The 24,997-nt window shown below is 34.7% G+C and overlaps 1 protein-coding gene across 11 annotated transcripts in view; it reads right to left on the bottom strand.

Annotated features, from left to right (window-relative positions):
• The window catches only part of LOC123538280 (uncharacterized), a 196,310-nt gene extending 174,513 nt beyond the window's left edge, over positions 1 to 21,797 (bottom strand). For all 11 annotated transcript variants that reach the window (XM_053530386.1, XM_053530383.1, XM_053530378.1 and 8 more), the window contains exons 1-14: positions 21,663 to 21,797; positions 19,744 to 19,783; positions 19,099 to 19,208; positions 18,233 to 18,396; positions 16,417 to 16,572; positions 13,612 to 13,693; positions 13,389 to 13,445; positions 12,565 to 12,648; positions 11,431 to 11,483; positions 9,532 to 9,592; positions 5,639 to 5,708; positions 5,188 to 5,276; positions 2,091 to 2,198; positions 1,503 to 1,598 (exon numbers count right to left, since the gene is read on the bottom strand). In XM_053530386.1, coding sequence (XP_053386361.1) covers positions 1,503 to 1,598; positions 2,091 to 2,198; positions 5,188 to 5,276; positions 5,639 to 5,708; positions 9,532 to 9,592; positions 11,431 to 11,483; positions 12,565 to 12,648; positions 13,389 to 13,445; positions 13,612 to 13,693; positions 16,417 to 16,572; positions 18,233 to 18,396; positions 19,099 to 19,208; positions 19,744 to 19,765 — 1,152 coding nt within the window. In that variant the 5' untranslated portion in view covers positions 19,766 to 19,783; positions 21,663 to 21,797. The remainder of the gene's footprint in view (positions 1 to 1,502; positions 1,599 to 2,090; positions 2,199 to 5,187; positions 5,277 to 5,638; positions 5,709 to 9,531; positions 9,593 to 11,430; positions 11,484 to 12,564; positions 12,649 to 13,388; positions 13,446 to 13,611; positions 13,694 to 16,416; positions 16,573 to 18,232; positions 18,397 to 19,098; positions 19,209 to 19,743; positions 19,784 to 21,662) is intronic.
• Between the last annotated feature and the right edge of the window lie 3,200 nt (positions 21,798 to 24,997).

Here is a 24,997-nt window from a genome sequence, read left to right as displayed (position 1 = left end):
TAACTAGAAATACATTCTGCATGCCCACGGGCAGAATGTCGAGCCCGCCAGTTGTCTAAAAAAGTAACATTTATTATACTATTTGGTGGTGTCAGAACTGCTTTACTCTAGCACCTTTATTTGCATATGGAATTTTTTTGACCAAATATAAAAAAAAATCTATATAATACAAGTCCACACAAAACTCTTTACCAGGTTGAGATAGGTCAAAAATACACCTAAAAATTGGATGTAACATGTATGTTGTACCACAGAAAAGTGGTCTCAGTTTTTCCCCATGGCCAGTAATAAAAGTTACAATACATGTTATTTTTAGTAACAATAAAGGAAGTAATTCTAAAAACAAGGTTGCTTCATGGTGTTAAATAGATGTGCCAAGTTACATCAAAATCCCCTTATGCATGAAGAAGACATGCTTCAGAAAATATCATTCTTCTATAGACCTTTGGCCTCTAAGCCTTGACCTTAGATCTAGGGAACTGGTTCTTGCACATCACACTCTGTCACATAATGGTGAAAATTCATGCCAAATAACATCAAAATCCCACCATGCACAAGGAAGAAATGCTGCAGACAAACTCCAATTTGACCTTTGATCTCCAACTGTGACCTTGACCTTTGAGATAGGAAAGTAGGGTTTGCGCATGACACTCCTTCTCAATGAAGTAAACATTCATGCCAAATATCAACAAGATTGGTCCATGCATGTCAAAGGTATGGTCTGGACAAACTTCAATTTGACCTTTAACCTCCAACTGTGACCTTGACCTTTGAGATAGGAACATGGGGTTTACGCATGACACTCCTTCTCATTGAGGTAAACATTCATGCAAAATATAAACAAGATTGGTCCATGCATGTCAAAGTTATGGTCTGGACAAAACCGTACAAACGGACACACACCGACCCGCCAAAAGTGGCGACTGAGTGCAGCTCAATGCAAGTGGGCTCGACAACAAATGGTATTGCCCAAATAGAACGATAGATCTGTCCACTTCATAAATTTAGCAGGGTAAGGGTTAAATGTGAAAACTGACTGTATAAATAGGTAATGTATACATAATCAAATACGATTGTACAGTCACTAATATTAGTCACTCTTTATAAAACTGGTTAAATCAAGGAAGCATAGAACTGCCCAAGAAGATATGTGTACCGAATATAACTGAAAAATACCTGCAGTATGCATAATAATTATATTTATATACAAAGCAGCTTAAATTTTTTATAAACTGAATTCCAACTTTGTTCTAAAACATTCATTTTCCTCTATATGATAAAGTAAACAGAACAATTAACACATCACTGTCTTGATAAAAGTAAATGAGCACGTATGTGCAGTGAAATCCCACTCACAAGCCCATTAATGGCTCAAGCATTTGTGTAGTCCCCAGTTGTTTGCCTTAATATGATCTCCACTTTTTGATTGCTAAAAAACCTTATATATCTCAAGAATTGTGCTCATTTCCTTGGGACCTGGTGCAATTGTTATTTTACTGTACCTCGGTTGAAGCAAGTATTCTGTTAGGCCTGTCTATTCCTCGACAACACATCAATCTCTTTGTCTCCGATTCCACAGGAGCAAAGAACTGGTAAAACTGTACAAAAATAAAATATGACTTCAGAAAATATTCTCAATTTACAATTTTGGGTTCTACATAAAGAGTGGCATATGAAAAAAGTGAGCAAAAGAATCACACGCTCACTGTGTAATCCTGAATCACGTATGGTTTCCGCAGACAAAACATTGATGTTGAAGAGGCCACCTTTACTAACAACTGTTTATTATTAGTTTATCTGTGTTTTGTGTTTTTTGCTAGAGCTGCTTTTAATTTTATTAGCATTTCAACTATGTAATGGCGGGCATTTAACCAAACCATTACTCCCGAACTATGTACCTGCGTGATCTGTTCCTTTCAAGTAGCTGCCAATTTTTCCTCATGAATCAAGGACGGAGGACAAATGATTTCACCAAGATGCCTGCTGTCAAATTTGCATGGCCTAACTCACAACCCAATTATTATGTATACATTCAAAATAAAATGTCTTCTATTCTAAAGAAAACTTGTGGTCAGTTTTATCATACTTACTTGATTACAGTTGTAAATCATGACATCTTTCTCAGTGCGGAAATAGAATTCTGTATCACTCAGCAACGACATGCAAAAGATCTTTTCTCCAATGTCGAGCCTCATGAACTGCAAATATTTAAACGTCAAAATACAGGTGTCAATCAAAAGTAGACTGTTTTTTGTTTTTTTTTTGGGGGGGGGGGGGGGGGGGGGGGGGGGGGAACCTATGTTGTCTCATATCTTTTATCCTGATAAGACAATGATTTTCTTTTTAAAATAGAATGTGGAAGTGAATAAAAACATTTACAAAGAAGGTATTCTCAAAAGTATGGATTGGAAGCTTTTGATTTAATTTACCTACCTGTTACAACTGTGTTATCTAAAAACAAGCCTTTCTTAGAAAGGCAACAGTGGCTTATAAAAATTAACAAACTTCCACACATCAATGACTACACTTCCCTTACAGAAGAAAAAGGCCTGCTGCGTACTCTTGCTGTGTACATACAGCGTATATGATGCGTACATGATGTGTACTGAAATCAAGGGCTTTAAATAGTACGCAGGATATACACCGCACATACACTTTTGACATGCAAATAAGCTCTGCCGCGTACTACTTGCTGCGTACATGCTGTGGACTACTTAGTTCACAGGATGTACGCTGGAGGAATTCAGTATGCGGGAAATAGTACGCAGCATGTACGCGGCACATACACTTTTCACATGCAAATGAGCCTGCGGTGTACTACCCCCGCAGCGTACATTCTGTGAACTCCTGCGGTGTACATGCTGTGTACTCCTGGCCCGAGTCCTGTGGCGTACATGCTGTGTACTCCTGCTGCATACATGCTGTGTACTCTTGTGGCGAAACTGCTGTGATAATGTAAATTCCTTACCCCACCAACTTTCGTATGCAAATGCTGATCATTTGGACAGAAAAAAACAGAAAAAAGATAAGTGACATGCATCAATAAGTATTTACCCTTACCAAGATTATGTAGATTGATGTTATCAAATAAATTAGTATGCTTTTCTTCATCCACTTTTCAATGAAATAGTCAATTTTTGTAGCATGCAATTTGGTAAACATTTGAAGAAAATGGCGTAACTGCATCAAGGGGAAACAACTTTAATGCAACTAAATATAAGTGAAGTGTTATGATTTATTATAGACGATGTGTGCGTAGTATGACGATGTATTTATTTTGATTAAAATCCATCTGAGAACAATCTAGGACTGGAATTATATAAGCCTTTATACACTTTTACGTCCGTAAAAAGTAGCGCACCAAAAAATTTTGGATTGATTTTTTCCAATGGGGCGAGCGCAATTAGCCAAAAATGTTCTGAAAATATACGAGCGGCAAATCCGATGAACAACTTTTTAATTTGGTGAGGCCTTAATGAGTTAACATAATGAGCCTTTATAAAACATGATAGAATGGTGTTTTGCTTAAGAGTATTCAAATAACAGTGAGAGCTATTAATTCTTCTTATTCGGGCGCTGTTGAGGCATTATCTTATTTCATGTATTACAAAATGTAATGCAACGAAGTTCAAATAAGGCTTTTCAATTATCCAAGTTAGAAAGCTCCAGGATTAATTCAAAATGAAAAAGAATATATTTTTACACTGCATGCAAGGTGCAGCTCAGAAATCACTAAGATGTAAGCTTCACAAATGAACATTTGGCAAATTTTCATTGTTCAGAATACCGGTAATCTGAACTATTCTATGCTATTAAGATAAAAGTTACTCGGAAATCAAGTTCTTGCTTACAAAAAAAAAAAAAAATGTACAAATCCTTCCTGCATGAAGTGTACTTCAGACTTTTACTTAAAAAAATTCAAAGTATAAACACCAAAAGAAAATGAACAAGTCCCTCCCGTGTATATGAAGTTTACTTCAGACTTTAACTTATAAAAAAAAAACTAAGTATAAATGCCAAAAGAAATTGTACAAGTCTTTCCCGCGTATATGAAGTGTACTGCACAAATTTCAAAGTATTTGCGGTGTACATGCAGTGTACTATTTTCTTGTAAAAGTCCCTCCTGCGTACATGCAGTGTACTCCTTAAATTTTCAGAGTCTGTGCTGCGTACTTGAAGTGTACTAGTGACCTCCTGCGTACATGCTGTGTACTCATGGAAATAGTACGCGGCATGCGGTGTATGTAAAATGTACTCCTCTGGCGTACTACTGTGTTCGCGGCATATACACAGCAAATACGCAGCATGTACGCCACAGAGGCTTGCTTCTGTAAGGGTTCATACAAATCGCTGTGAAGCTCTCTCAAAATCCAACTAGAGGTGCTTTTGAGAAAAGCGTATGCCTCCCACGACTGCCTAATCATCTGAATAGTAAGTCTGTATTTATATACTGTTTGCAGCCTATTGGTATCTGTTGGAGTTGGAGTTGGAGTAGGAGTAACCGGTCTACAACTCTGTATCGGTAATTATGTTCCAAGGGCCATAATTCCAAAGTGCCTGGGCCAGTTTGGCTAGTTTTCGAATCTGGCCAAGGACTTATTGGTAAACACATTTTGTTGAAGTTTGGTGAACATCGGATGAGAAATGTTTGACTTAGAGTGCGGACAAGCTTTGTGGCAGACAGACAAACACACAGACAGGAGTAAATCAATGTCTCCCACACCATTGTGTGGTGGGAGATATAACTAATGGTTAAATAGGACAGGACACATGGACATGATTTCATAATCTCAGTATCAAACTGCAATGACTCCATATAAATTAATATCTGTATATTCATGATTTTCATTTACATGATCGGTGTAATCTTGAAACAATATCTAAATTGTGAGAATCTTGTTTCAATCATGCTGTTCCACATGCTTGTTTATACTTTCCCCAACTCTTACCATGCTGACACGACTGACTGCGTTTGTGACCAGTGTAGATCATGATCAGTCTGCCCATTTGTGCAGTCTGATCATGATCTGCACTGTTGGCTATCCAGTCAGTCTCCTTTTGGTAAGCACCCCTTTTAACAGTTAATGGTACTGTCCAAATTGGAAGATGGAAAAGTTCATTATATAAATTTAGCATAGTAAGGGTTAAAATTGGAAAAGATAGTTGGGATATACCAATATTACATACAAGCTGCATGCTGTCTAGTCTCCATATTCTAACTGTACCATCATGAGAGGAGGAGAAAAGCAAAGCCTCTGTCTGGTGTGGCTCCAGATCTGAAAATATATAAAAACTGTATCTGTTTTATGTGGCATTAAAAATGTGAATCTTGTCTTGTGTGGCCCCAGATATGAAAAAATGTAAGAAAAGTATCTGTTTTATGTAGCATTAACAAATTGAATCTTGTCTTGTGTGGCCCCAGATATGAAAATGCATGAACAATGAATTTGTTTTATGTGACAATGAATCATGTCTTGTTAGGCTCCAGATCTTAAAATATATAAACAAAGCATCTGTCTTGTGCGGCTTTAGATCTGAACATATTAAAACCAATGAAATTGAAATATCATTATGATACGTGAAAGAAATTTTTAATTTCCAGTTATCAAATACCTGCAAAAAATATAGAAATGTTTACCTGAAACTAGTCCATGATGACCAATGAAAACATGTATTAGTAGTAGATTGAAGACTGTACCATTAAACACCTGAAATCAAAATTAGACAAAAACATTTCTTTTTAAGGTAGTTCTGCACATTCGGATCTAAATTCTATCTACAATGTAGAATTTGATTAAACCATAATTTTTCAAAACTTCAGAATATACTTAGAAAATTCAGCAAACAAGAGGGTCATGATGACCCTGGATCGCTCACCTGAGTAATATGAGCTACATGTTTCAAATGTCAAACTGATGATAAAATATTAAGAAAGTCAGTAGGTCACATTCATGATCAATGAAATTCAGTTTTAAGACTTGTGTGCAAAACTGTGTATGTCATCAAAATTTCAAGGCTGTATCTTAAAAAACAAGAAAGTCGGTCAGTAGGTCAAGGTCACAGTCAAGTGACATCATAATACTTGGGGTCATCAGGTAATTATAATTAAACAGTCTTGGAAATAGGATCAGATGATTTTTTAAGTATTTTTCCTATATAACTCACATAATAACTAAGTGGCCCCAGGGTGGGGCCTCCTTTAACCCCAGGGGCATACTTTGAACAATTTTGGTAGAGGACTACTAGACAATGCAGCATACCAAATATCAAAAGCCTAGGTCGTATGGTTTCAGACCAATCTGACTAAAGTACTTGATCTTCTAAACGAAGATCTGAGAACGACCCATTCACATTCGTCTTCTGTATATTTTGGATTTCCAGTATTGCTATTTTTATTTTATCCAATCAGACGACTTGTTCGAATGTCAAAGAGTAAGAAAAATGTGCAGTCATTCTAGGGCTCGAACTCGGGACCCCTCGCTTACAAAGCAAGTGGCCTACCGACTGAGCTAGCCGGCTATCTGATACATTACGACATAAGAATTGTAAATATCAAAAGTCAAGGCTACAGGTAGATTTGCAAGTTGTAAGTTAGGCTCTGATTGGCTAGCGAAAGGGTCGTCAGAACGAGGCTATGAATAGGTCGTTCTCAGATCCTATGCGTAGCGTAATAGGAAATGTACTTCAGTCAGATTGGTTTCAGACAAGAAGACTTTTAAAGCTTTTTCCTATATAAGTCTATATAAAACTTGGGACCCCTAGGACAGGGCCTCTTTTCACCCAAGGGGTACAATTTGAACAATTTTGGTTGAGGACCATAAGACAATGCTACTAACCAAATATCAAAGGTCTAAGTGTTCTGGTTTCAGACAATATTTTTAAACTTTTTTTCCTACATAAGTCTATGTAAAACTTGGGACCCCCTGGGCGGGGCCATATTTGACCGTAGGGGGATAATTTGAATAATCTTGGTAGAGGACCACTAGATGATGCTACATACCAAATATCAAGCCCTAGGCCATGTGGTTTTGTACAAGATTTTCAAAGTTTTCCCTATATAAGTCTATATAAACCATGTGACCTGCGGGGCAGAGCCATATTTGACCCTAGGGGGATAATTTGAACAATCTTGGTAGAGGACCACTAGATGATGCTACATACCAAATATCAAAGCCCTAGGCCATGTGGTTTTGTACAAGAAGATTTTCAAAGTTTTCCCTATATAAGTCTATATAAACCATGTGACCCCCGGGGCGGGGCCATATTAGACCCTAGGGGGATAATTTGAACAATTTTGGTAGAGGACCACTAGATGATGCTACACACCAGATATCAAAGCCCTATGCCCTGTGGTTTTAGACAAGAAGATTTTTAAAGGTTTTCCTTTCGGTTGCCATGGCAACCAGAGTTCTGGATGGAATTCAATTCTTTGAAAAATTTTGAAAGGGGGCCATTCAAAGATCATTCCTGTGAAGTTTGGTGTAATTCTGCCCAGTGGTTTTCAAAAAGAAATTTTTTTTAGAAATTGTTGACGGACAACGCATGACGGACATCAAGCGGTCACAATTTTAGTTCACCTTGTCACTTCGTGACAGGTGAGCTAATAAAAAAGATAGGGTCGTGTGCTTTATTTTTTGCTTGACTGATCTGAAAAGTTTGAAAAGCAGAACTGACGCAATTAAGTCTATGGGAAAATCAAAATTTTTGTAACATTTTCGCAAATAGAAATTTTTCTACAACGCAGTTTCTAATTTAAATTCTCACGGTCGTGAATAAAGATATGGCCTACAATATGGTGAAATAAAATGTATATGTCCGTGTGCTTGTTTTTGAAATATTAGCCTATGATTAAAATGACCTGCACATTTCAAGCTGGTTTTAAGACATTATTTTCAATTCTTTACCTGTCAGATGTTTTAATATCATATATTTTTAACTTTAATAGAAAGATAGTAATGTTGTCATTTTTATATATATATATAAAAAAAAAGAGTTTCATTTTCGTATGCCAAATCCAGGCTTAATTCTATGTTGTCCAGATAAACGATGTTACGGCATCACTTCAGGTTTATCAAACGTGCAGAACCACCATAATAACAATAACTGCTGGCAGAAAGCCTCTACTACCGTGTTCACACTAGCAGAACCGTTTTATTTTTATTAGGCACTAATTGGCTATAATTGGTATTTGACATTCAAAACCCATCAAAATATAATCTAGTTTGCGTCCACACTAGGCAAAGAAATGTGGTTTAAATATATACATGCAATGTTGGAAGTTAACAAATATCTTGCAATAAGCAAAAAAGGTTACAAAGAATTGAGGCTAACAGAAACAAGAAGGGGTCATCAATATTTTAACTACTGTGTTCATCTAAGAATTTCTGTTCATTCCATCTATTGTCCATTTTGAGCATCAGCATGACTCCATATCGCAATTTAATGTTTTTGTTTCAACAACAGTCCAATTACTTTTGCCAGCCATAGCATCAATTGTTTGATACAAAAGAGAAACACATAGTATTCTTCCTCCAAAAGGTAAGATCTGTGGATTTGGAATTGTAAAACCAGTTATAACCCACATTTGCGTTCACATTTCTAAAATAATGTAGCATTACTTTTTAATGTAGTATTAAAACCACCTCCCGAGGTAGTTTTAATGCTACATTACAGAAACCACTTGACCTTTACAAAATTCACGTTTTACACCACATATAGTGTGGACACAAACTAGTTTAAAAAATAAACCCAAGTTAATGTAGGATTAAAAACGTAGTCTGAACACGGTATACTTGATACATTTACAAGCAGGAAAGAAAGAGTGTAACATGTTTAATGCATAGGTTGCTCATTCCCCGATGGTAGTGGGTTCAAACCCAACCAGGGTCATGGTCTCACAACTTCTAACAACCCAAGTACTGGTTTTTCGAGGACACACCTTTATATTTCAATTCAAAACAATTATCCATCTGCATCAGAAAATTGTAAATAAAAAACAGAGCTGAATACAGTAAAATCAGATTTATTCAAGATGCTAAAAGTTTTCAATATTCACAAATGAAAGTGGTTTGCAAGGTAGAATGTTCTTGATTTAGTGGCATCTTGTGAAACATTGGGCTATTCATATAATGATGTGTCAGGGGATGTAGTGAAAATAAATCCCTCTTGAAACTTTCAGATTTTACACACTTATGCATCACTATATTTACATCACTGACCCAAATATTGCTGCAGATCAAGAAGCTGTCCATAGAATAAACAACCTAATTAACAATTCAAACAATGATAAGACTGTCTTATTTTACTTCCAGTGTTAAAATTCTAGGTGTAAAATTATGTTCAGCAATTTGTGGTAAAGTTTTAAGAATTACTGTTACAGTAACAACACTTTATTTTTATTAGGAACTTTTTATGACAACATTACAGAACAGATTTTTGAAATACTGCAGTCTCCCAAAAACAGACTTAAATTGACATCAATAATCAAAAGTTGCAACCCTTTAACTAGACATGTCTACTTGAAATACAAACCCTGATCTTGCCATCAGATCCACCAGTAATCAGAAAATCATTCTGTGGGTAGTAACAACAGCTGAAATAATAAGTAAAAGCTCTACTTAAAAAATAAATCTGCATATAGTTTTTTTTTGTTTCATTGTAAGTTTGATATATCTTTCACCAATTGCACATTTACACTTCTTGGTAATCAAGTTTCAGTGGAATCTGTTTATAAATGTACAAGTAGTTCACTCAACAAATTAGGAAGGGGGCCTTTGGGCAACAACCTTTGTCCATCTCAGAAACAAGAGCTGTCACTATTAGTGGCAAATGCCCGCGAGCATTTATGCCAAGTAATTTTAAAATCCCTTCATCGCTGGCAGAGATATGGACCGAACAAAAAACAGACCATGTTAATCTTTAACCTCTAAATGTGACTTTGACCTTCGGGGTCTAGATCTTGTGCATGACACGTCGTCTCAAGGGGAACTTTTATGGATGGCAGACTTACAGCCCGGACAAGAATTTACATAGATGCACAAACAGATGTACAATGTGATTTAATACGCCCACCTTCAGGGGCATAAAAATTGTCACACCCATCTACACTTCATCAATCATGTACTGTAAAATCATTTAATTTCGTGGGCATGAAATTTCGTGGTTTTAGTCAAAACTATAATTTTGTGGGGATATGAATTCGTGGATTTCAACTTTTGAACATAAAATGAATGGGAATTTTACTTATTCGTTGATATTAAATTTCGTGGATTAACTCAACCACGAAATCCACGAAAATTAGTCCCCCACGAATATTAATGATTTCACAGTATGTTATGTGTATGGTAAGCATTTGAATCCCTTTAAAACTGTAGATATAGTTTACTTCACAATGCACAATGGTATAATCACAGAAAAAGCACTGAAAAAAGTACCTTTTGTTTATGTGGCCAGCAAGCAGCCAATCACCTTATCATGAGATCTATGAAAGAGTTTATCAGTCAAAATTTACCGTAAGACTTAAGACAGAGTTTATCAGTAAAGCTTACCATAAGACCTATGACAGAGTTCATAATTAAAGGTTACCGAGACCTACGACAGAGTAAACCAGTGAAAGCTTACAATCAGACCTATGACAAGAGTTAATCAGTAAAAGCTACCATGAGTTTTATGACAGAGTTAATCAGTAAAAACTTACAATGATTGAGACCTATGGCAGAGATAATCAGTGAAAACTTACCATGAAACCTATGACAGTGTTTATCAGTGAAAGCTTACCATGAGACATATGACAGTGTTGTTTATCAGTAAAGTTTACAATGAGACCTATGACAAGTGTTTATCAGTAAAACTTACTAAGAGACCTATGGAAGTGTTTATCAGTAAAAACTTACTACAAGACCTATGACAGTGTTTATCATTCTTACACGACCAGCAAATACCCTACATAAATGTACAGCAAAATCTATCTCAGGTTATTCTGCAATAAACCACTTGCATGCAGTGATGTCATCCGATCCAGGTGTGTAGCACGGTCGTAAAAAGTAGTTACCATTTTTTTTAACACTGTTGACACTAGTATGTCATGTTAGAATCGAAATAACAAGTTCAAAAGTGTGATTTATCATAGAATAACTCGAGTTTTTCGTTCTTATGCGAAACAATATATCACTCAGGCCTACGGCCTTCGTCATATCTTCTTACGCATAAGAACTCAAAACACAGGTTATTCTACGATAAACCACATTTAGGAACTTATTATCTTTTAAGTAAAAACATACTATGAGACCTATGGCAGTGTTTATCAGTGAAAGCTTACCATGAGACGTATGAGAGTGTTTATCAGAAAAAAATTACTATGAGACCTATGGATGTGTTTATCAGTAAAAGCTTACCATGAGACCTATGAAATTGTTTATCAGAGAAACTTACCATGTAAGTGGTCCATCATGTTTGTTAGGAATTCTATGCATCTGTTTTCTACTCTACAATTATACAAGAAAATGAAATTTTATGTGAGACTAATAATACAGCTTTCTGATGAACAACTATGAGACATTTTGGTATCCTATAATTTTCAACAATTTTACACACACAAATGCTGTATTATTCTGGTTCATATAAAATTTCCCACTATACATATTTTTAAATTAACCCTTACCATGCTGGATTGGTTTTGCCCTTGAGACCAGTGTAGAACATGATCAGACTGCACATCCATGCAGTCTGATCATGATCTGCACTGTTCACTATTCAGTCAGTATCTTTTGGGTAAGCACCACTTTAAACAGTTAATGGTACTGTCCAAATTGGAAGATGGTCAAGTTCATTTTAGAAATTCAGCAGGGTATGGGTTAAAATCTATTATTTCTTGTCTTTTTTGTTGCATTTTACTATTTGTGACAAAGTAAATCAACCAATGACTTCAAAAAAGATACTGTTAAATCATTTAATTTAGTGGGCATGAAATTTCGTGGTTTTGGTCAAAACGGCAATTTCATGGGTATATGAATTTGTGGATTTCAACTTTTGAACATATTATAATGAATGGGAATTTCACTTGTTTGTTGGGATTAAATTTCGTGGATTGACTCAACCACAAAATCCACGAAAACTAGTCCCCCACAAATATTTATGATTTTACAGTATAATAAAGAACAGTAGCCAGATTTACTGTGATCTTGACCACTATTCAAGGGCATATTACGTATAAAACTAAGAAAAGATCAACAAAGTTTCAACTTTTTACAGTTTATGGTTTATGCAGAATGTGACTACTAATGTTGTCTGTATTTTTCCAGCAAAAGTTGTCACATAATACTAAAACTACAGTGTAGTTCCATTATATAACTACCTTTCTACAGTTCATTCTTGTCCAATTTTCAATGCAGATACCCCTAAAAATAAGATCCAATGGACTGTAGTCAAAAAAGATTTCTTTGAAAATCCTACTCGTGACTGAGAGTTGTCATGACAGTAAAGTATTCAAGTTATGTATCTTTAGAAATCTCCTTGGAAGATAAAGGAAATGAATACATTGTATTTTGTTGAATTTGAAAAACTTACCTTAAAATGGACAACACAAAGGCCATTTCCATGCTGTGCTATCAAGTGGTCATTCTCTTTCACAATTTTTATATCTCTGATCCACTAAAATACAAATTAATGACAAAATCACCACAGTACAATAGTTACCTCCCTCTAATTATGACAGATACACAGGAACATAACATCAAACATTGGCCATAATAACGATCTTACAGCCTGTCTGTTAACTCTTACCATGCTGGACATGATTTATTCTGCCTTTGCATCAAGTGCACATCATGATCAGCCTGCACATCCATGCAGTCTCATCAAGATCTGCACTGTTTGCTATTCAGTCAGTATTTTTTTGGTAATAACCCCTTTTAACAGTTAATGGTACTGTCCAAATTGAAAGATGGACAAGTTCACTATAGAAATTTTAAATTTAGGAGGGTAATGATTAAAGCAGGGGAATGAAAAACCGAGTGCTAGCTAGGTTAATGTTACCTATGATCTGTGAAACATTGAGGAAACAGCTATGTTACTAAGGTAGACATTATCATTTTTCCAGCCCACTTTTTAAATATCATTTTTTTACATGTCAATAACTTTTCAAAGTTTATTGGTAATCTTCATTACTATGCCAGACTCTGTAAGACAATATTGTTAGACATGCCAACTATCTCGACAATCGTCCACAAAATGTTTTGGAACTTTTCCCTTAGTTAGTCCCTTAGGGAAAATTTTTCCTTAGGAGCTTTATGAATATGGGCCCAGGTCTTCCCTTAAGATTAAAACACACATTTTTATCTTTTAATTAAATGTATTCAGAAGACCCAAGATTTTTTTCTAAAAATACCTACATCATTTCTAGAGAGATCTGTGAAGAATTTTCTGCCTGGTACCACTGATGCTGCATGCTAAAAAAAGAAAAAAGACAAAGTCAAACATGAAGAAATTTTTATTATAAATGAAGCACTAATTTGCATAAAATTCAAGATTCTGCCAATTAAAAAATATAAAGACAGAGCACAAAACGCAGTTATGGTCATGTATTTTGTGTAAGTCAAACTATAGGCTACAAACCTCCGCCCCTAAAACCTTCCATTCCTCAATACATCCAATTCCTCCTGCATACACCTCATCATCCTCTTTGTTGTATACCAAACTGAAAACATTAAAATATACATGTGAAACTTGTGCATTGTATATGAAACTGAAAACATAAATAGACATGTGGAACTTGTGCATTGTACATGAAACTGAAAACATAAATGTACATGTGGAACTTGTGCATTGTATATGAAACTGAAAACATAAATGTACATGTGGAACTTGTGCATTGTATATGAAACTGAAAACATAAATGTACATGTGGAACTTGTGCATTGTATATGAAACTGAAAACATTAATGTACATGTGAGACTTGTGCATTGTATATGAAACTGAAAACATTAATGTACATGTGAGACTTGTGCATTGTATATGAAACTGAAAACATTAATGTACATGTGGAACTTGTGCATTGCATATGAAACTGAAAACATTAATGTACATGTGAGACTTGTGCATTGTATATCCAACTGAAAACATTAATGTACATGTGAACTTGTGCATTGTATATCCAACTGAAATCATTAATGTACATGTGAGACTTGTGCATTGTATATCCAACTGAAACCATTAATGTACATGTGAGACTTGTGCATTGTATATCCAACTGAAATAATTAATGTACATGTGAAACTTGTGCATTGTACATGAAACTGAAATAATTAATGTACATGTGAGACTTGTGCATTGTATATGAAACTGAAACCATTAATATACATGTGAAACTTGTGCATTGTCTATGAAACTGAAAACATAAATATACATGTGAAACTTGTGCATTGTCTATGAAACTGAAAACATAAATATACATGTGAAACTTGTGCATTGTATATCAAACTGCAAACATTAAAATTAATGTACATGTTAAGATCTCTTACTTTGGCTGAAATTTAATTAGGAGGATAAAGAATTTACTGGCAGTCTTTATTTGCAGATGTTTTTTATTTGTTTATTATGTAACTTTATTTATAGTCGCCACCAGTATCATATGTCATATGGGCTACTTCTCCAGATGATTGTTAAGTAATTCTAGTTTAGAGAGGGGGCAAGATACAGAAGACACTCCTATTCCAAGAGCTTCACCCGTTTATTAGCATGTGCCCTTACACTGGACTCTTTATCCACATGCTGGACCAGAGGCTGAGACTCATGACCCTTGGTTCCATGGTCAGGTACTGGACCAGTGTTTTCACTCATTCAGACATGATTTTGCAACCTAGCCAAAAAAGCTGAAAATTACGGCCGGGGGTCTGGGGGTAAAGCTCTTGGGTAAATGGTGAAAAATCCTGCATTCTAGGCTTCTGGCACCTAATTTCAATTTCAAAACTCATGTTTTTTAAGTGGTTCTTTTTGTTATTTCATAAAAATTCATTCATATTTATAAGAAATATAATAATAATTAATTAAATAATTATTCCTTTAATACTTTGCAATTTTTGATTTATCTCCCTTTAATGGGTATTTTTCACTACTTAGATGTTTATAAAGAATCAATATTTAGTTCTTTATTTTTGACCTTTGTATTTCAAACTTAATATAAGGTCATTTATCAAAAGTAGAGTTGTGCTTTTTTATTTTATGACTTTTAAAAAGCTTTTTAAATTGCACTGAAATGAACTCGATTGAAATGAACACGACGATCGCGCAAATTATTTGTGAACCGTTCGACTTTTAAAAACATTTCTGATATTTTCGTTCCGCGAATCGGCTTGTTATTAGATAAATTTATACGCAAATCGGATTGTTGTAGATATTAATTCCGGAATAGAAAGGCTTTTCTTTGGAAAGGAAAATTCCCAATGACCGACGCTAACGGTAATATCTGAGATGTTCCGATTGCAGCGTTTTAGAACGCATATACATTCAGATCTATTAATCCATGGGCGGTGGAAATTATCGCTGATAACAACGACTTGCAATTGGGGAATTTTTTAGTGTAGTTGGTGATAAAAGTATATTATTATGCCTGGGGAATGGGGCCGAATTTCGGCCCCAAAATCGGCGTAAAAAAGGGCTGCTGCGTAAAAAAGGGCTGCTTAGTTTAGAAGCAGAAGCTGTGCGATTCTAAATGCCGAAATGTGGTGAAAGTACCGAAACGGATTCGAAAAAATTGGACTTTTCAGTGATCATAAAAAATCGGAAACGACCATAAAAAATCGGTCTTTGAGGGAGTGAGAAGCGGATTTCCGCTTTAAAGCGGAAAAAAATCATGTCTGCTCATTAAATAGTCTTATTTTAAAGCCTGCTTCTAACTCTCTACAGGATTGACCAACCCATTTGTTCTTCATGAAATTTTGAAAATGTTATAAATGCAAATATAAGAAAATCATTTAGAACTAGGTAATCAAAGAATATTTTATGGATATGATAACCTTCAAGAGGGTTTTGTTTCTGCTAATATCTGTCAAACAGAGCAACTAGTGATGTCAAATTGCAAAAAAAATGTAATGTGATGTGAAAATACTTAACAAGTTTTGCTCTGTTTCTAATAAAAGTGCTTTCCAACATCAGGACTCAGTTGTTCAAAACTTTATCAGGCAATTAAGCTAATGGTTGATTAACTTTTAGGGTTATTCTTCAACATTTCAGAAGACTTAGAAAAACAAAATTATGAGTTAACAATTATGAACACTTAAAATTCTTCACAATAAAAGCAAAACATCATACTAGTGTTTCCCACCAAGAATAGTACAAATGTATTTTGAATCAAAAATTTAATCATTCATTAGTTTAACACCTGGTTAAAGTTTCAAACAAAAGAAACAGCAAAGACTTACCACAGGATTGTTGACAAGCACTGAATGCAGGCGATCTCAACGAAGTTACTGCGAGCATCCGTAAAAACACGCAATGTCAAGTCGGAACAGAACACAAGGTATGCCCTGTGTTTGGAGACGTATGTCATGCATGTGATTTCACAGTCTGTCTCAAACCTGGAATACACAAAGTGAGCCACGCCATGAAAAAACCAACATAGTGCATTTGCGACCAGCATGGATCAGACCAGCCTGCGCATGCAAGCAGTCTGGTCAGGAGCCATGCTGTTCGCTTCAAAGCCTATTGTAATTAGAGAACTGTTAGCAAATAGCATGGATCCTGACCAGACTGTGCAGATATTGGTCTGTCATCATTTATTGACATACTGATGTATCAATGATACAGTCATGTTGATGAAATATCAATACTGGATTTTGGAATACTGACACAAACAGGGCAAAACTGCTATTTTATTTTGAAATAATCTGAACTGACCTGAATGTTAGCAATATATATCGGTCCTAATTGTCAGCTGATATATGATACAAAACTGAAAATATCAATATACATGTACAATGCAGTTTCATATACAATGCACTAGTTTTATATGTATATTTATATTTCTGTAAATGTAAGCCTTACCAGTAGATTATTTTACTGAATTTAGAAAACAAAATATCAGAAAAATATCAACAGTAAGAACTTGCTACAAAGTTTATGCATTTTTGTTGTTCTTATGACAAAGTTTCACACATAACAAATGAATCCGGGGCCAGGTGACACAAAACCTCCTGTTATTAAAGCTATTATGCTAATTCTATTGAAAAAGATGTAACACAACAGTGCTTTTTTTCTGGCCAACTTTGGGCCGAAATTGGGTCCCAATTCCAATGGCAAATAGTATCTTTTTTTCCCAATTTCAAAGCTAAAATTCCCAAATTTAGATTTATTGTCTTTTTTTCAACTTTTTCAAACAAGACTTAAACCTGAAACATTTGAAACACAAGACAGTTTGCTAACTTATAAAAAATATGACCTTTAACAATTCCCAATTTAGGCATTTTACGACACATTTTTCCCAATTGTAAAGGCTCCGGCCCCTCTCCCAAATTAGTGGGGAAAAACTCTGCACAAAACAGTATTAAGCATTTCATTTACAGTTACCTCTCTTACCTTATCATGTAACACACAAAAGTAGTAGGTAAGGAGGTAAGGTATTGAGAGTTATTGGCAAACTGCTTCTTAATGGTGCGTTCTTCATGATTCCCCAAAAAATCAGTAAGAACCCGGTTCTTATTTCGTAATTTTTAACTGACAGGTTTAATTGGGAAGGTCATGATAAGACCACAATCAAGGGATAAAGGCAATTTATTTATCAGACTCATTTATTGTGGTGTACTTTACAGGAATGCAGTGACATACTGATATTATGAAGTGTGAAAATATTTAATTAAACATTTAATTCTTTGCTCAACATAATCCTTTGAAACAAACTGAAAACGGTCCACCATTTTGCTAGACATTCACATCTGTTTTGGCTCCAAATTACAGACAAAATAATTCACACTCAGCTTACACCTCTGAAGACACAAATTTGTTTGACAACAGCAATTTCATGGTTAATTAGGAAGGTCAGATTTCTTCACCCCCACATATTTGCCAATAAGTAGGTAAGACGTTCTGATAACCGGGCTTTGCCCGGTTATCAGAACCTCTTACCTATACATACTGCCGAAATATACAATAAAAAAAAAAAAAATTAGTTTTCTTCTGTGGTTATGATTATTATTCTAAATCACAAAAGTAGTAAGTTTATCAGTTAAAGTTATCACTTACCCTTTATTTTTACATGCACCGTCTTTATCCCTTGATTCCACAAGCCATACACGGACACCTTGAACTGCCCCTTTATTATAGTGACATGTGAATATTTCTCCAAGTTTCGACGAAGTATGGTCCATACATCTAAGGGCACTAGGGTGTCGCAATGTGTACAAAAGCTGAAAAACAGGTCAGTTTATGAAACTTCGTGCATACAAATAAAATTTAAAGAGATTCATTGACTGGCCTTTACTACCTGTAAAATTTAAATATTCTTTTGAAACTTTTACAAATTTCAGTTTGTCATGCAAAATTTCTGACATATTTTTATGCTATTTTTTAGACTTAGCAAGTATCCATAGTAATTCAAAATTAACATTTGAAAGGACCACTTTTTTCTCAAATTCATATCAATTTCCGTGTACAGGTATACAAAATGTCTAAACATTTTTCAATCCAAGAATATGTTGCTTCAAAGCCGACTTACTGCTTATTACATTCTAATCATTATCAACCTGCCTGCATAGCTCAGTAGGGAGAGCACAGATCTACAGATCGCGGGGCTGTGAGTTCAATCCCTGGGTGGGTGTATGTTCTCCATGACAAATTGATAAAAGACATTTGTCTCGAGATCATTCGTCCTTTACCTCTGATTCTTGTGGAGAAGTTGGCAGTTACTTGCTGAGAACAGGTTTGTGACTGGTACATAACCCAGGAACACTGGTAAGCTTAACTGCCCGCCGTTAAATTTAAGCAAACAAAATTAATCCTTATCTATCAATTTCCACTCATTATGAATATAAAATCTCAATTCTTTTTAATATTCAACATGTTCATTAAATTAGCATTATTTTGCTTTTTAAATTCTACCATTAACTGACCTGTGGACCAATGTCTAGTGTCATGCCATGATCAAATTTTTCAGCCGATTTCAACTTGTCCTCAATCTCATCGTTCAAAACTTTCCAACTCTTCAGTTTATCCCACCGTGCTGTAGAGAATAAGTATAACCTGGTTAAATTGGCAGGCTGAAATTCTAATAATTATGCATATTGAGTAAAAGTATGAAAGCCCTATATCAAATGTCTACTTTAATTGTAAAAGAAAAAAAGAGTGTTAACACATGTATCTACTATTTAAAAAAAGACTGGTTCAAATATCCAGATTTCTAGTCTGTAACGATAACAAAGATGAGGTCAATCAGTCTATCATTTGTAATACTAGGCGAAGTCATATAATTATATGGCTTATTTACATAGATAATGTACTTTGACTTGTAGTTGTATTTTAAATAAATGCATGAAAAAACAAAGTATAATCATTCATATATCTCTGGGATTTCAAATTATAACATAGACTAATAGACTGAATGGCGAACAGTGCAGACCATGATCTACACTGGTCGCAAAGACAGAATCGTGTCAAGCATGGTTTGGGTTCAAACTAATATTTTGATATATATCTGATAGCATACTGTTCAAAAAGGTGTTTTTTAAAGAATGAAACAAATAATAACTTATCTTTACCTATCTTGCTCAGCTGGGTCATTCTGACTGAAGAAAATACCTGTAATTTAACAAAAGAACTAATTTATATACATATATATGAATATCTCAGTTTGAAAAACAATCACTTTTTAAAGTTCTTTTCTCATTATTCCAAGTCCCTTAACTGGTATTTTAGTGCTTCTCAGTAATAGATTTTAGTTCCAAAAAAGGTTTTCCTATATTTTGATACATCAACATTTATACTAAAAGAAATCTACATGAAGAAAAATTCTAAGGATTGTAACATTGTCAATGAACAATCCTGGCTTTCGCATGATGACCATCACCCCCTGAATGCTTTGATACATCAACATATAAACTAAAAAGAAATCCCCATGAAGAAATATTCTAAGGATTGTAACATTGTCAATGAAGAATCAAGGCTTTTGCATGATGACCATCACCTCCTGAAACAGCCAGATGCTTTCTCATTGCGATCATTTTTACTAGCTCTCAAAATCTAAGGGTTTTTTTTTTGAAAACTTCTATTTAAAATTAGGAACAGATATTGATTGTGTTTGCAAACAAAAACTTTTTACAACAAGTGGTTACTTTTTCCTATCAGAAGGTAAATATATATAATATACTACGCCAGTGATTTTAGATAAAGAAATTAATTGTGCCAATTTTTTCTGATGTGCGTATTTCTATTTAAATGTGATTAATACTATAATTTTTTTTATTCCTTTTTAACTGTCTTTGTTTGTTTGTTTGTTTCGGGTTTAACGCCGTTTTTCCAACAGTATTTCAGCCATGTAACGGCGGGCAGTTAACCTAACCAGTGTTCCTGGATTCTGTACCAGTACAAACCTGTTCTCCGCAAGTAACTGCCAACTTCCCCACATGAATTATCAGAGGTGGAGGACTAATGATTTCAGACACAATGTCGTTTATCAAATAGTCACGGAGAACATACGCCCCGCCCGAGGATCGAACTCGCGACCCACCAGTCCGTAGACCAACACTCTTACCTACTGAGCTAAGCGGGCGGGCTTTTTTTTTTTTAACTGTCATATGGTTTCCCACAACATGCATAAAATAATAGGAACTAGAAACAGCTGCAAGTGCTTATTTTCCAGGAATGGTACAAAACTGACACACTGAAAATTTCAAGTGATTTGAATGCATATTGACGAAACTATCAGCATTTTACTCAATTTTTAAAAAAAATCCTTATTTTTTTCTGGTGGTGTTAGCAAATTTGCCATAAATTATTGATTATGCGTAATTGTAATATTTCTTGATGTATTTACTACAGAATATATCTTTTTATAATACAATGGTAATTTTAATGTTTTAAATTCAACAACTTATTTGTGAAGAAAAGTCAAATCTAAATCCACGGGAATACGAGAAACTCTTGGTCCATTTCTGCGGGTGAGGGACCTGGTAGCTGGTTATACATTGGATTGGTAGATATCAAAGCCAATACACTGAGACCTGAGTATCATATAGAAAAATGAAGTCCATACACTGTGACTGTACAATCATACATACATTGAAAAGGCTTGATGAAATGATTAAAAAATAGACTTTTCCTTAATTATATAATACATTCATGCATTCTTAAAGGTGTTTCAGGTAGCAGGAAAATGCATCTTTTAAAAAAAAAATCGACATCGGGAGGGGTCACCCCTCCCAGGTTGGGCCCCCCCAGCAAAAAAATCCTGGACACGGGCCTGAGGGTGGTATCAAATACAGTAACAAAATAATTAAATGGGATAATTTCAGTAACATTTATGACTCCATCTGAAAGACAAGTGAATTTTCCCCTTAGGCCCCCGAGAATATGAGAAAACAGGATATTTGACAACTTGCAGGCAAAAAACGAGAAACAGGAAAATGAAACTTTTGAGAGTAACGATATATAGATATAAACCATACGCGTCATAACTTACTAAATTATATAATTGGAAATTCTCGTTTTTGGTATAAGCATTTTGTTTTATCGATGATAACCTGTGTGCGGCTTTGTAATTTAAGTTTTACCGCCACTTCCGCATTTTTGGTCGCCATTAAGTGACGTAATTAGTGTGCCATGGAAACGCACCCGCAAATCTGAATAAATACCGTGCGAACACGTTCAAAATCGGACGGACGTTTGTTTGATACAGTATTATTTTAACCACACTCTTATCAGTTTGAAAAAAAAAATACCTATAAGAAAATTGAATTGTACTGTTTGCTGTGCAAGATAAAAATAAAAATAATAGGACGTTTTATGAAGCGTCGATTCTAATCCTCATCTGCGTCTTCATTCATACATATAGATCTGTTAATCTTTCTATGGTGCGCAACTTTAAAAGTCTTGGCAAAATCAAAAAACATTTTTCAATATGTCTTTTTAGTCATTGTTCGGGCGATATATCAGCTGACGTAAAACGTTACACGTTAGAATAAGGGTTCTGAAGATTATTTAAAATTAATCACATTTATGAAGATTCTCACAAGTTTTCCTTTACTAGCAAATATCTATAGGTCTTTCACCACATCCATTCCCAACCTTGGGTTCAGCCTGACAGATTGTTTGGTTTATCTTTGAAATTACAGTTCAATCCTTTCTTTCTTTTAAAATACAACTGAAACATTTCTACGTGTTTTCTAGATGATATAACACGACAACAGGGTTCTAAACGTATGAACAGTCATAAATTTGACATTAACAATTTCAGCGATCCTGCATATACTAGTAGTGTGGCTAAACATTTCAACAGTACTGATCACAATTTAGATGACTTCAGTTTTTTACCAATTGACATTGTTGATAATGATATGGATAGATTATTACGTTGTTGTTATAGTTTTATTTATACTCGCTGCCGGGAGTCCCATATGAGCGAGAATATTCGCGCCTTCACTGTCCATCATAGAGCGTCAGCGGGCTTCTTGTCATGCTGTCCCTCGTAGTCCTTGCGGCGTACCTATCTCAGCGTTCAGCGTGGAAGGTGACAATACAAAGCTGAGGTGGTAAACGATCCTTCTTAGGGCCACAGCCCACGCCCTTAGTTGTGACTCTACCGGCTGTCCTCAATATATTTATGATCACTTCCGGTAGAGCCGCATGCCTGCTCCGCGACGTGCACGCGGCGAGAGCTCAGGAGCAGAGAGATTATTACGGTTAAATACCGTGCACCCAACTGGAATAAACACCAAAATGAAACGTCCACTTCTGCCGTATAGAGACTGTATTTCCACGCTAGGCTTATATGATAAAAATATCAAACACCATGTGCAGTCACATATGGTGTAAGTGATTTCTTACATCAAGATAACATTTTCAACAGATAAAGAAATCTATTAATTGGTTCAATAGCTTTAAATATTAACGTTGCGTAATTACTCTACTGTTCTTATTTTACAAGTATGTTTTGCGACCGGGCTGCTGTTGTAACTGATTGTGGAATTGTCGATCACCGCTGTGATATCAATTAAGTTAATTATTTCTATTACATTATTATATACATTTGTAAAATACCACGCAGTTGTCTTAAAAATAAAAATATATCCATGCTTGGTGTATATTTCAGAACTAATTTTTGCGCGAAAACTAACAAAATTTGAACATTTGGTAGTCATATTAATTTTATTTTCAGTGCGGTCGGACATTGCTCACATATCATAGGGCTGATTAAATCTCCTCCACAATTAAATTATAATAAACAATATCCAGACCAGCGAAGTTAAACAAGTCTATCACAGCAATGGCACAAATCAAAAGGGACAAAGGTCTTGCCGAAACCTATTAACCATGTTATTGTTAGACCGGCGGAAACAAGGAAACTAAAACCTGTTATCTGTTTACTTGACAGTTCATAAAATTAAATATGTCTTCATGCTGTAAGCAAAACAAACAAAAAAAAATGAAAAGAGAAAACAAACAGATAAAATAAACCCATTTGCATTTATTGTACAGAACAGAACAGAACAGATAATTTATTTAGATTTAAGCATTACAGCTTATCATCTGTCTCCATGTAACATAGTATTAATGGTAGTTATAAACAGTTTACGATAGCCGTAAAGTAAAATAAACATATCAAACAAAACAAAAAACCAGCGACATTCTAAACCGCACCGACATGTGTGTATATTCATTTTTTCAAATTACATTTAAAAGGAAAATCAATTTAAACTTATCAATTGTCAGACTTCGTTAAATAAAACAGAATGGTGTCGTAACAGGGAATACTGTTATACTTACTGTCTACAAATATGAAAGGCATAACATAACATAATAAATAATGAGAATGCATTAAAATTCACTCCCGAATATTTATCTTTATGCTCCTGATTTAATGTCTGATTAATAAAAGCTTACGTTTTGTCCTTGAAATAAAGTTAATGTGCCGTGCACTGTCCAGATCTTATGTATATGTTTGAATAATGATTTTGGTATTCTATGTAAAATTAATTTACATGTGTATGTTTTGACTTTATTTATGACTCGTTCAATGTGCGCTCTATGTTTAATATTTTTCTGTCAGTGTAAGATTTGTCGCTTAATTCAACATTTTTATGTAGTACAGTTAACATACATTCAAATGCGGAAATATAGATCATACATTCAATTGCGAGAATATATTGCTGAAGAAGGTTAACTGTTACTGTTATATAAAATAAGATATACATTTATGACTTATATATTTAATGACTTGAACTGAAAAATTCTGCGATCAGCCTAAATTGAAATAAAGTGAGTAAATTCATATTAAAATTCCGATCACAGACGAATGAGTAAAGAGAGAGAGAGAGAGAGAGACGATTCATGACGAGTTACGTATGCTATCATATTATACCATGCACATTAGTGTCGCACACGGCAGTTTCAATATAAAGTTTATTAGAATTACATTTGATCAGATTGCTTATTGATCCGTTTAAGGTAGTTCTGCACGTTTGATAAACCGGAAGTGATGGCGTAACGTCATTTATCCGGAAAACGTAGAATAAAGCGTGGATTCGGCGTACGGAAATGAAAATCATTTTATTAATTAATGACAACCTGTGAGTAAACTTATTAAAATGGCACTGTTACTATATTTCTAAAGTGAAAATATGATATTAAAACATATGACATGTTAAATAATTCAAAATAATGTCTCAAAATTAGCGTGAAACATTCGGTTCACTGTAATCATGGTCAAATATCTCAAAAATAAGCACACGGACCTACACATTTTATTTCACCACATTTTAGTACATATGTTTATTTACAACTGTGAGAAGTTTCATC

Source organism: Mercenaria mercenaria, chromosome 18 (assembly GCF_021730395.1).
Source record: "Mercenaria mercenaria strain notata chromosome 18, MADL_Memer_1, whole genome shotgun sequence".
Taxonomy (NCBI): Eukaryota; Metazoa; Mollusca; class Bivalvia; order Venerida; family Veneridae; genus Mercenaria; species Mercenaria mercenaria.
Note: the sequence above shows the minus strand (reverse complement) of the source record. Positions and strands in the feature narration are given on the sequence as shown.